Source organism: Lissotriton vulgaris, chromosome 5 (assembly GCF_964263255.1).
Source record: "Lissotriton vulgaris chromosome 5, aLisVul1.2, whole genome shotgun sequence".
Lineage (NCBI taxonomy): Eukaryota > Metazoa > Chordata > Amphibia > Caudata > Salamandridae > Lissotriton > Lissotriton vulgaris.
This window is the reverse complement of record NC_141693.1, coordinates 1,559,613,864-1,559,626,531: the sequence shown is the minus strand read 5'-3', so window position 1 is coordinate 1,559,626,531 and position 12,668 is coordinate 1,559,613,864. Positions and strand designations below refer to the sequence as shown.

The 12,668-nt window shown below is 45.0% G+C and overlaps 1 protein-coding gene across 1 annotated transcript in view; it reads left to right on the top strand.

Annotated features, from left to right (window-relative positions):
* The window catches only part of CHD8 (chromodomain helicase DNA binding protein 8), a 911,220-nt gene extending 899,636 nt beyond the window's left edge, over nucleotides 1-11,584 (top strand). The window contains exon 31 of the mRNA XM_086919771.1: nucleotides 6,909-11,584. Coding sequence (XP_086775897.1) covers nucleotides 6,909-7,493 — 585 coding nt within the window. The 3' untranslated portion in view covers nucleotides 7,494-11,584. The remainder of the gene's footprint in view (nucleotides 1-6,908) is intronic.
* Nucleotides 11,585-12,668: the final 1,084 nt, after the last annotated feature.

The window sequence follows — 12,668 nt, the reverse complement described above, 5'->3', positions numbered from 1 at the left end:
GCATACCCAAACTCAGTGAGGATAGCCTGCATGCAGATGCTCATTCGCAAATTTCTGCCACAACACGCTCTTCCAGCTCGAGTCTTCATGCAGCTCATAGGCATGATGGCCTCCTGCATTTTCATTGTCCCCCATGCCAGACTTCACATGCGTCCATTCGAAAAATGCCTAGAACGGCAGTGAAACCAAGCTCAAGGACAACTAAAAGACCTAGTGCTGGCCCAAGAGCCGGTTCCACAACTAGTACTAACTGCGGACGCATCACTGACAGGCTTCGGAGCCCACCTCCTTCACTACACAGTACAAGGGCTCTGGACAACCAAACAAAAGAAACTGCCTATCAACCAACTAGAGTTGCTAGCGATATTCCTAGCTCTGAATGCATTACAAAAATACTTGTACAGCAAGACTGTGTTGATCCGGATGGACAACATGACAGCAATGTACTATATCCAAAAAACAAGGAGGAACACACTCTCCACAACTGTCCCACTTCGCACAGAGCATATGGAAGTGGGCAATTCCAAAAGATATCTTTCTCCTGGCAGAACACCTCCCAGGGAAAGACCATCAGATTGCAAACCTACTAAGCAGGCGCAGCCAGCAACTACACGAATGGGAGATTCACCCCCAAGTTCTCCAACCATTCTTCAGGCAGTGGGGGCACCCAGAGATAGACCTGTTTGCCACAAACGAAAACTCAAAATGCCAGTACTTTGCCGCCAGGTTCCCTCATCCGTTGTCACAAGGCAATGCGATATGGATGAACTGCTCAGGCAGATTTGTGTACGCTTTTCCCCCAGTACCACTGATTCCGCTGGTGGCACGCAAACTGCCGCAGCAGTCACTCACACTGATCCTAGTTGCTCCCACATGGGGGAGACAGCCATGGTACACAACGTTCCTGGAACTTTCAGTAGTTCCTCATCAAAGGCTGCGCCTCAAACCCCATCTTCTAACTCAGAACCATGGAGAAATCAGACACCCAGATCCCAATCGGATGAACTTAGCGATCTGGCTCCTGAAGTCTTAGAATTTGGATACCTTAACTTGCCTCCAGACTGCATGCACATCATTAAAGAGGCAAGACGACCAACTACAAGAGCGTGCTATGCAGCTAAAGGGAAGAGATTTGTTATTTACTGCAACAATAACCAAATCAACCCTTTGGATGCTTCCATACAGAACATTATATGTTACCTGCTGCATCTTCAAAGATGCAACCTAGCGTACACCTCGCGGCTGTAGCAGCATACCTTCAAAACAGGCAACACCTTTCACTGTTTAGAGTACCAGCAATAAAGGCTTTTATGGAAGGGTCTTAAAAGGGTGATCCCTCCAAGACACCCACCTTCCCCAGTCTGGAATCTAAATATAGTACTTACCAGACTTATGGGACCTCCTTTTGAACCTCTACACTCATGCGAACTACAATTCTTAACGTGGAAGGTGGCATTTTTGATTGCCATTACCTCACTCAGGCGAGTTACAAGCACTAAAAATTCAGGAACCCTTCATGCAGGTACACGCTAACAGGGTGGTTCTTAGAACAACCCCTAAGTTTATGCCTAAGGTCATATCCAATTTCCATATTAATCAATCAATAGAACTGCCAGTATTCTTCCAAAATCCACAGTCAGTAGCTGAAACAGCCCTACACACACTGGATGTAAAGAGAGCTCAGCTTTATTATGTGGACGGAACGAAATCATTTAGGAAAACAAAGCAATTATTTGTTGCTTTTTCACCACAACATAAAGTAAACCAATATCAAAGTCCGGAATAGCCAGATGGATAGTTAAATGCATTCAGATATGTTATCAAAAGGCTAAACGCACTTTAACTGTCCCCCCAAGAGCACACGCGAAAAATGGGGGCATCCATGGCTTTCCTAGGGAATATTCCTCTTGAAGACATATGTAGAGCAGCCACATGGACTACCATACACACTTTCACAAAACACTACTGTGTAGACGTGCAAGCAAAGCAGCAAGCTGCTGTAGGCCAGGCTGTCCTCAAAACTCTTTTTCAAACTGCTGCAGCTGGCACAGGTAACCACCGCTAGAGGAGATACTGCTATACAGTCTATGCACAGATATGAATTCAGCAGCCCACATGCCTCAAACAGAATATGCTACTTACCAGTATGCATTGGTTCTTGACATGTAGGGCAGCTGACATTCATATCTCCCGCCCTCCTCCCCGGTGCCTGTCGCAGCTGCAGCATTATCTTTTGCATGGCCATCTCTTACTTTACTATCTCCATCTCTGCCACAATGGTGAAAAACAATCTGAGGATGGAGAAGATGCCCATGCGCACTGTAGTCCAGGGGAGGATTCCCCTATCTCGCGATACTTCGAAGACTCTTCCAGGACAACAAGGTGCAATCATCCGGACCCAACACTAGGCAGCGATCTGTGCACAGATATGAATGGCAGCAGCCCTACATGCCAAGAACAGATGCATACTGCTAAGTAGCATATTCCTTTTACAAACGATATTCAACACTTCGATATGTTTAAAATCGATATTACTTTCCTTAAGTCAATATTCTTGATACAATATCCTTGCTGTCAATATTTCGGACACACAATATTTGCAACTCGATATTTATGATTTGATATTGTGTCTCTGCACAATTCAAAAGATGAGGAATCTGTGGTTAGATTGGCTCTGTACCAGGAAGAGTCAGTAACTTGTTTGTCACCAGGTCACCAGGTTTATGATCCAGATGGGGGGGGGCGTGGCTTGCTCGAGCTTCGGAATGGCTGCCTGCGAGAGCAGCTCCGCCGGCCGATTTGAAAATCCGTTAAATTATCCGCTCATCGGCATGTTGGACTGAACCTACCGCGGCGGAAACACAGTGGAAGACACCCTGCTGTGTTTTGGTGGTTGAATCTGGTGCCCAGCTGATAGCTGCTGACCCGGGTGAGCCGGCCCTCCGCCGCCACCTGGGGCCTGTAGTGCAAGAGCTGACCTAAAGTTTGGAGCTACCCAGACATGGGCGGCGGCCATCGCGGACCGGAACCAGGAGGGAGGCTGCCGTTGAAAGAGGGGTGCCCCGACTTTCGGCTCGAAGCTGCGGAGCAGAGACCGGGGCCCGAGCACGGCAGCAGTAACCGCTCTGCTCTGGCGGCCTGAGGTGTGCTGCGGACAGAGGAGACACTTTACAAGGCCCGGAGCCAGAGGCGGCAAACTGAGTAGGTGGGCCCCGGGAGCCTGCCCATACATAACAGTGATCACCGTTGGTCCGCGTGCACCGAGACCCCATTGTGTTGCTGGGATATCTCCTCCGGGTCTGCCCTAATGATAGAGGGATGTGAGGTTGTTGCTCCCTCCGGCGCCATTACAGGATAGCCAGCGCACGGTGAGACGGGCAGCCATTTTGTGGTACGACAGCGGAGGCCTGAGTTACTGGAGGGATCGGCTGAAGACTGAGGCGATTGCAGTGATATGTGCACATGTGGGCCTGCTGGATAGCCTGCTGGGGCTAATTTGGAGGCTTTGATGGGTGTTTGCCTGGGAGACCTCTGGTGCTGAGGGCTCTTGAGATTAGAGTGACTGTTGGGGCAAACCACACCCTGCGCCATTTGGGCCCCTGCCGTTATTGAACTGGGGGTCGGTGGAGGTCCTTTAGGCTGTCACCCCGTGGCGCAAGAGCTAACATACGGTGCGGGAAAAAAACTGGCCCGCTCCTGTAGAGCGCAGCTGCGACCCTGTAGAACACAGAGTGCGAGTGTGACACCTGCACCCAAGCCAAGGCATTCCACGTTCACCTCAAGGGGACACCCGTGCTGGATAGAAAATTTTTGATTTTTTGATTGCCTGGCTGGTTGCCAAGTGGTTCTGTGGGGGTGGAGAACATTGGGACTGTATTTGCGCCTATACCCTGTCGCACTTTGGCCGAACTACATGAGATCGGGAGCTTGGTGACACCCATGTGGACCCGAAGACAGCGTTGCGAAGACACTGCGTGAAGTTAGTTGGGGTAGCTCACGATGTGAAGGCCAGCTTGGAAAGCAGTGTGGTGAATAGCAGCGCTTTTCGTGCGGCCAATACAACGTTAGGTGTGCAGCCCCCCTGGTGCAAACATGGGCAAACCGGAAACGCGACAGCCCAAAATAAACTTTGAGAAAAAAACTAACAAGACTGACGATGCACAAGGGGCCCAACAGGAGCAGCCAACGAGGTCCGTGGAGCAACTGCCACCTGAAGATGATATCCGCTCCATGTTTAAAGACTTAAAAACTAGCCTGCAGAGTTTGGACACCAAAATGGACACTCTTGCAGAGAGAATGGACCACATCACTTAGCGTACGGACAAACAAGAAGGAAGCGTCAGTGTGCTGGAGACGAGAGTCACAGAAACGGAAGAAGGACAAACGGAGCTAGACAAAAAATTGCGTGCCATGGATGGCACGCATGGATGGCGTGCTCCAGCTTATCAAACAAAAGAATGAGGACTTAGAAGCGAGATCACGCAGGAACAACATACGTATTACAGGCATTGCGAAGACGACGGACATGCAAAACATGGAAAAATATATATAGGAAATGATGAGGGAACTCTTTGGACAGGAATTGTCGCCCATGTTCCTGATAGAACGTGCCCACAGATCGTTGGGCCCATGGCCCAAACCAGGCGCCCTGGTGCGCCCGATACTGGCGCGAGTTCTGAATTACAGAGATAGAGATGTGATTTTGAGGCTCGCCAGAGAAAAGGGAGACATACAGTACAAAGGCAATAACTTTGCCCTCTACCCAGATTTCACTGTACAAGTCCAAAATGCCCGCAGAGAATTCCTCCCTGCCAAGAAAATCTTTCAACAGATCGGGACCCGCTACGCGTTGATCTATCCTGCTAAGCTCAGAGTACAGGGACATGGCAAACTTCTGTTCTTTACTGATGCCAAGGCTGCCCTCGCACATGCGAAGAAAATGGTAAAGGAACACAAGCAACGCAATGGGATGCCCGACTCACAACTGGAGAAATCGCTTAGTGACATTGAGTGAAGGATGGCTGCTCGGCGCATCATGGATACCGATAAGTGCAAAGGGCCGATCTCAGGCGTGCTGGAGGGGAGATGTTGTGATCCCGGGACATCATTGGCGTACAACTAAGTTGCGCCATTATGGTCTTGTGATCCTAAGACTGGATGTTGATTTCAGCCGGACATGATAATCTACTTGCATGGCCGTGGGTGGGTCCTGGACCACTTGCCTTTAATTCGGCCACCTTGCCATGAGTGCAGGGGAGCATAGCTGATCCACTCATGTACCACGCAGGGAAGACTCCCGTTTGTTCACAACCTTGGTTAGACTGTAATCGGGATGTTGTGGGGGGTAGGTGAGGGCATGTACACAACCTAATTGGGGGCTTGGTGTGGGAGGGGGGGAGAAGATAGTTTTGTTTTACAAGTTTCAATTGTCACACACTGTAATGCCGTATTTGCATCAGGAACACCTAAGGACTGGGCGATGGTCATACATGATATACATTATGGCAGCTGGGTATACCCGAGGTAAATGATACAGGAAGTACAGCCGCAAAAACTGCGCCACGAAATGCCTCTCCTGGAATTTGAGGGGTCTTAATGACCAACGTAAGGTGAGATTAATTCGATCATATCTCAGTGCAATTTTAAAAAGCGCGCACTCACAGTCTCGTAGATCTTGGGGAGTGAAGCTGCAAGAGTGGACTGTTTTATAAACTATCTCAATACCACCCCCTCTCCGCCCCGGTTCTATTAAGACTGCATATGGCATAACCTGTGGGGAGGGCAAGTGCCGGTATAGCCACGCAGGCCTCGGAAAGCCAAGTTTCCGTTAGAAACAGGACGTCAGGTGATTGGTCCTGGAGGAGGTCGAATACCTCAGCATGATGCTTGGACAGTGATCAGTAGTTAATGCTCAGGATGGAATGTTTCAGAGTCCTGGGACCTAGAGGTATAGGGTACCCAGGAGGTTTCAACCTAAGGGTACATTGTCCACAGATGGGAGGGCAAGCACTGACATTTTGTAAGTGTTATTCAGCACGAAGATATCCTTGGGTGAACATGCGCTTTACAAGTACACGTGTTAATTTGCAGCAGTTGGTGCAACAACACAGTGAGAAAATTTAGGTCTGCTGTCCAACAATATCACTGGTAGAAGCAAGAGGCTCAATAGCAGCACCTCCCTGAGACATACAGAAAGAGTGGTGAGGATCTAGTTGCAAATGGAAAGAGAATTTCCAGCGTAAATATCTGTCATTGGACACCATGGATGCTGCTTCTCGCAGTGTAAATCCAAGCATCCTGCTTTGCCACCACCCATGGCTTCACGTTTCAAAGTTCAGACAGGAGGTTCAACAGTAAATGCAGGCTGCAAACAAACTTTTTTCTTTTGCAGCTTAGAGCACATCTAGATTAATGTGTGATACTCCTGCCTCCCTAGGTAAAGAAGGGTGGTAGTGTTTTAAAAAAATTAAACATGGATCTAAAGTAGAAGATATGAATTGGGGCATTTCACTGCTTATTGCTGACGTAGTGAGTTATCAACACCAAAAGAAAAATCTTTAAAATAATTTGCTTACCCAACTGCCACTAGACTGCAGAATAATGTACAGCTCTAAGTGTAAAAGAGACATTTGTTGTTGGTAAGTAACCGGTTTCCTTTCTGTACCCGATTTATAGTTGAAAGCTTTTTGAAGCAGATGTGACGAGTACATTGTTATTACCCAACGATTCTTGCCCTGGTGACTGGTAGAAAAGCTCATGGTAGTCTTGGGTACATTTCTGTGAGTCGAATAGTGTACCTAGCTCCCTTCCTGTAAGTCATTACTGTTATAGTAAAACTTGCATCCTTGAGGTGGAGAGAATGTATTTTTTACATTTTAATCTTTGTATTTATTATTCTTTTAATGCAGGGCCATCTCCCTGAGGCTATATTTGACCGCCTCCACCCAGGACCAAAGATGAAAGAAGATGGCAAAAAAAGGAGCAAACGGCCACGTCACGATTTTGCCAAAATGGTGGCACTGATGCAAAGAGGAGGAAGTGCAGTTAGCATTAGCAGTACAGGCAGTGGACCTATGGATTGTCTTTTACCTGGGCCTGGCAACGCTTCCCTGCGTGACTTCCAGAATCGTGGCCTGATGCCTGTACCTGTCATGAGCAGAAGGCCGGACCACCAGCACCACACTGGGAGCAGCAGCTCAGGTCTTCCATTCATGCAGTATGGTGGAGCAAGTGGGGCCACTGGGCACCTGGACTCTGCAGATCTGGGGCTTCTGCACCCAGCAGGACTCAGCAGCTTAGCGTACCACCAACCCCACCTCCACCATTCGCAAGCAGGTGACCTGCGGAGACGAGGGATTGAAGCAGAGGAGGTGGAGGATGGAGAGGTGGATGACTTGTCTCAGGGTTATGATAGCTCAGAGAGAGACTTCTCCCTAATCGATGATCCCATGATGCCAGCAAACTCTGATTCTAGTGACAATGATGAGAACTGAGACAAAATTATGTGCTGCACAAATGTGACTGGGCGGACAGAAAGAAGGGGAGGTTGTTCCTCAGTTTCCTTTTTTATTATGATGATGAGATCCTGAAACTGCTTCCTTAGTGGGCTAAAGACAATTTCCATTGGCCCATAAGAAAATGGAGGATAACTATTAAAAAAAAACATTTTCTGAGGTCACAAAGACAGAGAAGAAGTCAATTCCTTCAGTGGCGTCAGGATGGAGATCCTAGAGTGGGGAAACTCTGAGTCCTCCCTCTCGCAACAGTCTCTTACAACCCCAAAACACAAGATATCCACAGAGTGTTTGAAGACTAAGGTTCCGGCCAGACTCTACCACATAACTACCCGTTCCTTTCTAGGTTCCTTTTTGCTGTCCTTTACTCCAATATGTTGTCTCTAATGTTAGTGTTTACAGACCGGTCACTGATTTTTAGTTCAACTATTTTGGGACATACAGAGTCAGTAAATAGCTAATCTGAGGAAGTTCATATGACAGGTTATAAAACCCTTACCTCTACTTACCCTTTTGTTTGTATTATTACCTTTCAAGCTAATTGGAGAAAATGGAAGATGATATTATACATGGGAGATCCAGACAGTGGCAGTTAATATGAAGTAAGGCTAGTCCAGAACGATGTTTTTTTTTTTTTAGATCTTCACATTCCTGCTATAATGGAAGCATATAAGCACTTCACTATCTCTTGTAAAAATATGGCTTCCATATGGTCCCTTATCACAAGAGCTACCCATCATCATCCTGGCTTTTTATCCTAGCTATAGACATTTTGAGAATGGTATAGCTTTTCCCCCTTAAGTAAAACTAGGACTAGTTAAATCTGTCCTTTATAATAAGGGGTCAGTTAATAACAATGTAAATATTCTTGTATGTTAACTTGTTTGAGCCATGTTGCAGGAGCTGATAGAATGACTACTCTCCTTGTTTTAGCCATCTTGGAGACAAACATTTGTTTGTAGGTATGTAAGGGCTTTGTTAAAAAGCAGATGCCTCACACTTCTAGGGATCATTTTCCAATCCTTCCACTCCCTCTGGCAGTATGTGAAGACTAGAACTTTTCTCGCATATCCACTCTTATCTTCCAACTAAGATTTGCTCACTCAGTAAGTTAAACCATTTTATTCTGTTTTTCAGCAGTCTACTGTGTTTTGAACCTGTCTGCATTATGCTATCTTTGACCTGTGTCTCTCACTAATATTCACTCTTGAATTCCAGCTACTAGGAACAGAGGTGTGGTCATGTTTTTCACAAAATGTTGGAAACTCTTGCTTTAAAATATGTTCTCCACACGAAATTGTATGTCTGTGAAAAAGAAGCCAGGATACAGATTACAACTTACAACTGAAGATTTTCCATGAATGAAGAGAATCCAAGAAATTGGTTTTATGAGCTGCCATTCACCTTTTCTCTTTCTTAAAGTCTCCAGGGCATGGTTTAATGGGGTGGTTCTTTCTTGGTGAGGGAGGAAGGGATGATTGGAGGCAGAATAAGGAAAATCAGGTTCATGCCTACCTTTTTCTAGTTCTAGACCTAGAGGTTACATGTTTACCTTTCCTCCACATGGGGTTATGGTCGGGCTGTATGTGAGACTGCCTTCAATATCAAGATCCACCAGTTGGTGTAGGGATAATTTGAAGTGAAGAACAAGAAGAGTTAGACTGCCACAGACATTTTGTTACACCCTATTCTAAATAAAGCATGTCTTTAATGACCGCTTAAGAGAACCACTTGAAACTGGGGTGCCCATAATACCTTCTTTGATCAGGTCAGATTTCTCAATTTTCCATAATGAATACATTGTTAAATTTGTTGATGGAGATATTGTAGTGTCAGTCCACTTTCAAACTTTAACGCACAACTGTTTTCTCCATCGTTCAAAATTGAGAGCCTGTCAAGCAAATGTACTTATAATGAGATTGCCTACCCATGTTAAAAAATGAGACCCATATCCGTACAGACCATAGATGTCTGGTTGATGAGCAGAGTTTTTTTTAATGTAATTCAAACTCTTAACATGAACAGAACTGCACAGCGTTCATATTGGAAATGTAGCTACAAATTAAGCATTAATCCGGGCCACAGACTGGAGCAATCATGGATAATTCAGACTATCAGAGTGATGTTTGCTGGCTCTGAAATGTTTGATGGTACCACTTTCTCTAAAAAATTCAGGAAAGTTTTTCTAAGAAGCCCTCTTCTTCCTTGAGATGATATGTTCTTGCAAGGGACCATCATTTATTTTCTTCCTTGAAGTGGTGGATTTTGTACAGGGTGGGACATTAATATTAAACTCATGATCTTTGCCTGTCTAACAGGATTAAGAAGGACAAAATTGCCACTTTCTGCCAAATGCGAACATATTTCCATTACTAAAAGGGAGTACACACATCGACAAACCTAAGGGGGCCTTAAGGTAAAACAGGGTTCTTGCAGCACATTGCAATGCTGTGATGACCCTTCTGCAATAGCTTCCTTGAGTTTGGTCAAAGTATCTCTTCCTGTATTTGGGAATTAGCTTTCCTTCCTGGTGTCTGACCATTTAGCGTAGTACAACTCCTGTGTTATGTTAATGTGAATCAGAGCTTTGCCCTCTGTGCTTGTTTGAAAGACGTGCTATATCTGTGATTCTAGCTTTGTTCATCAGCCTTGAGTTCCACTTTGTATGTTTCTATTTGGTAGCAATCTGTGATCATTAATTGTAACTCCTTTCATCTGGCTGGTAGAGAGCTTTTGAGCCTCACTGAGATCATGTTGTCGGTCTATAACTGGCATCTATCACTTATAGTGGAAGAACATCATTTAATTCAAATTGCTGGCATTTAAAATATTGGAATCCTTGTCCATCTGACTATCCAGCATACAACCATGATCTGGAATTGGCTCCCCTACTGGTTTAGAAGGTGATCCCATTTAATTCTCTGAACTTCTATAAAGCTTTTCTTGGAGGTAACAGGACTTGCACCCTCCTTAAAGTAGTTTGCTTAAAAGGTGGCCTCTCGGTGTGTTGTCAGTCTTAAATATTTCAAGCAAAATGTAAATCACATAGGTGTTTACCTAGGCATTAAAGACATTTCTGTACCACTGAATTCCGGATGATTTCACCCCACTGGCTCTAGTGAGCTGAGCTGAGCTCTCACATGTAGTGACCACATCTGCAGCAGTACCTTCCCACTCTAAAATTAACAGAATTCTCATCTGCTTTGTTGATTGAGAAAACTTTCCTTTCCCCAGTATAGTGCCAGAACTGAAGAATAGCTGTTCAAACTACTATTGCCTGCAGTTGAATGATTGTGCTCTTTAGAGAATCTCTTGCTTGTTTAGTTTTGCTGCTCTGGTCAGATTTAGCAAATGGATTCCACCACGCCGCCCCATCTCCACATTCCAAAACCTAATATCACACTCTTGTTTTACTTTTCTAATTTGGTCGCCGCGAGACTCGAAAACAAAAGAGCTCCTCTTGTTCCTCCTAAGAACCCAAACTGTCCTCAAAATAATGCCACTTAACAATGAACTAATTATTCTGTGATTACACTGGATGAGGGGGCGGGGAGGTATACTCTTGGATTGCAGGTTGTAAATTGTCTAAGTTGACACCCCTTCCCCCTCACCCAGACAGGATTTCCCATCATATATACCTTTTTTCCCTCACATTAGACACCTCCCCTGACTTTTGTGTTGGTCCCCTTCACTTTTCTCTTGTGACCTCTACTAACCTGACCCCCTTTCTCCCTCGTCCTCAAAGATTCCACGGGGTCGGGAAGGTTATATTTATATAAATATGTATTATGTACTGTGTAGTAATACTGTCTGCACTTTGCAGGCAAGGGTTATTTTTTGGAGGGGGGAGGAGGGTTAATGGCAGGTTTCCAGTCCATGAAATTATGGGCGGAGGGGTTTGAATGTGACTGTTATTGGAGGAAGTCTGAAAGGAGTCAAGCTTCTGTTTTGGATATTTTCTTTCGCTGTGCTTGGGGGCTGGGAAGAGAGATATGTGAAAGGTCAGGTGTTTTTTTGTAATAAATATTCTTGAAATCCCTCAAATAAAAAAGAAAATGAAAAAAGTGCAAGTTTCTGTATGAGTACATTTTATTCTGCCTGGGAGACTGATTGGTTTGTGTGGCATCTATATTGTGTTCTAATTTTTAATAGCTATGTTTCATGCAGCAGATTAAGGGTTTTCTATTTAATTGCATAGTGTTGGGTAGGGTTCAACATACTGCTTGGTGGTGTTCCCTCCACCGTTTATTTCTCAGCTTTGTTTTTGTCTAGGCACTGATAGGTGGTAACAGTTCAGTAGCCTGTATGTACGGTTATGTACCAGTGGTCCGCGAGCCACAATAATAATGCACTGTAAAAAGATAACAAGTTTGTCATTTCGGACTCTTTACTCTCTCTGAGTAGGGAGGTATGCAATTGATGCTTTTTCTCCCAGATAGTAGGGGATAGTAGGGGTTAGTAGTTCTGCCTCATTAATATATACTAAATACCTCTAAATAACTTTAATGTTCAGTGGTGCTTTACCTTTAAAGCAGAAAGTAACTTTTCCACTGATTATAAAATAGAACATTTAAAATTAGAATCCACAACAAAAATCAAGTTAGCACCTTCAGCCAAAATACAGCCCTAACTCCAAATGTTTCTGTTGCTCCTATGTGTTCGCCATCCATTTTTAACTTAATTTATTTTGTCAAATCTGTGGGTTGACATTTTTCTGTGGTCAAGGCACCCACTAGTGAGACTGACATACTTGTTAATATTTGGACTTGGCCTTATGGTTACTCTCTCAACTGTTACTTTAAAAGTTGATATCTTCAGAAATTTATGGGCTAGAAAGATAGTTCCAACCGTTCTGGAATCAGTACAGCTTCCTCCAACTGACATACAATGAAGCAACATTTAGAATGTTATGACAAACTGACTGGGGAGGGAGTAGGTCGGGAGCCTAGAGGTCGTAGCAGGCGGCGGATGATGGAGTCTTACCAGCTTTTAAAAGATGAGCAACGTTGCAGGTCCACAAATCAGAGGGTGTAGTTCAATAGTCTTCATTGTCCATGTCTGCTGTACTGTGGTGGATCGTGTGGCTCCTGAGTGACCATAATCTCTTAACACATAATCATGCCAATTCTCCACTCATGTGAACCTCTTGGGATT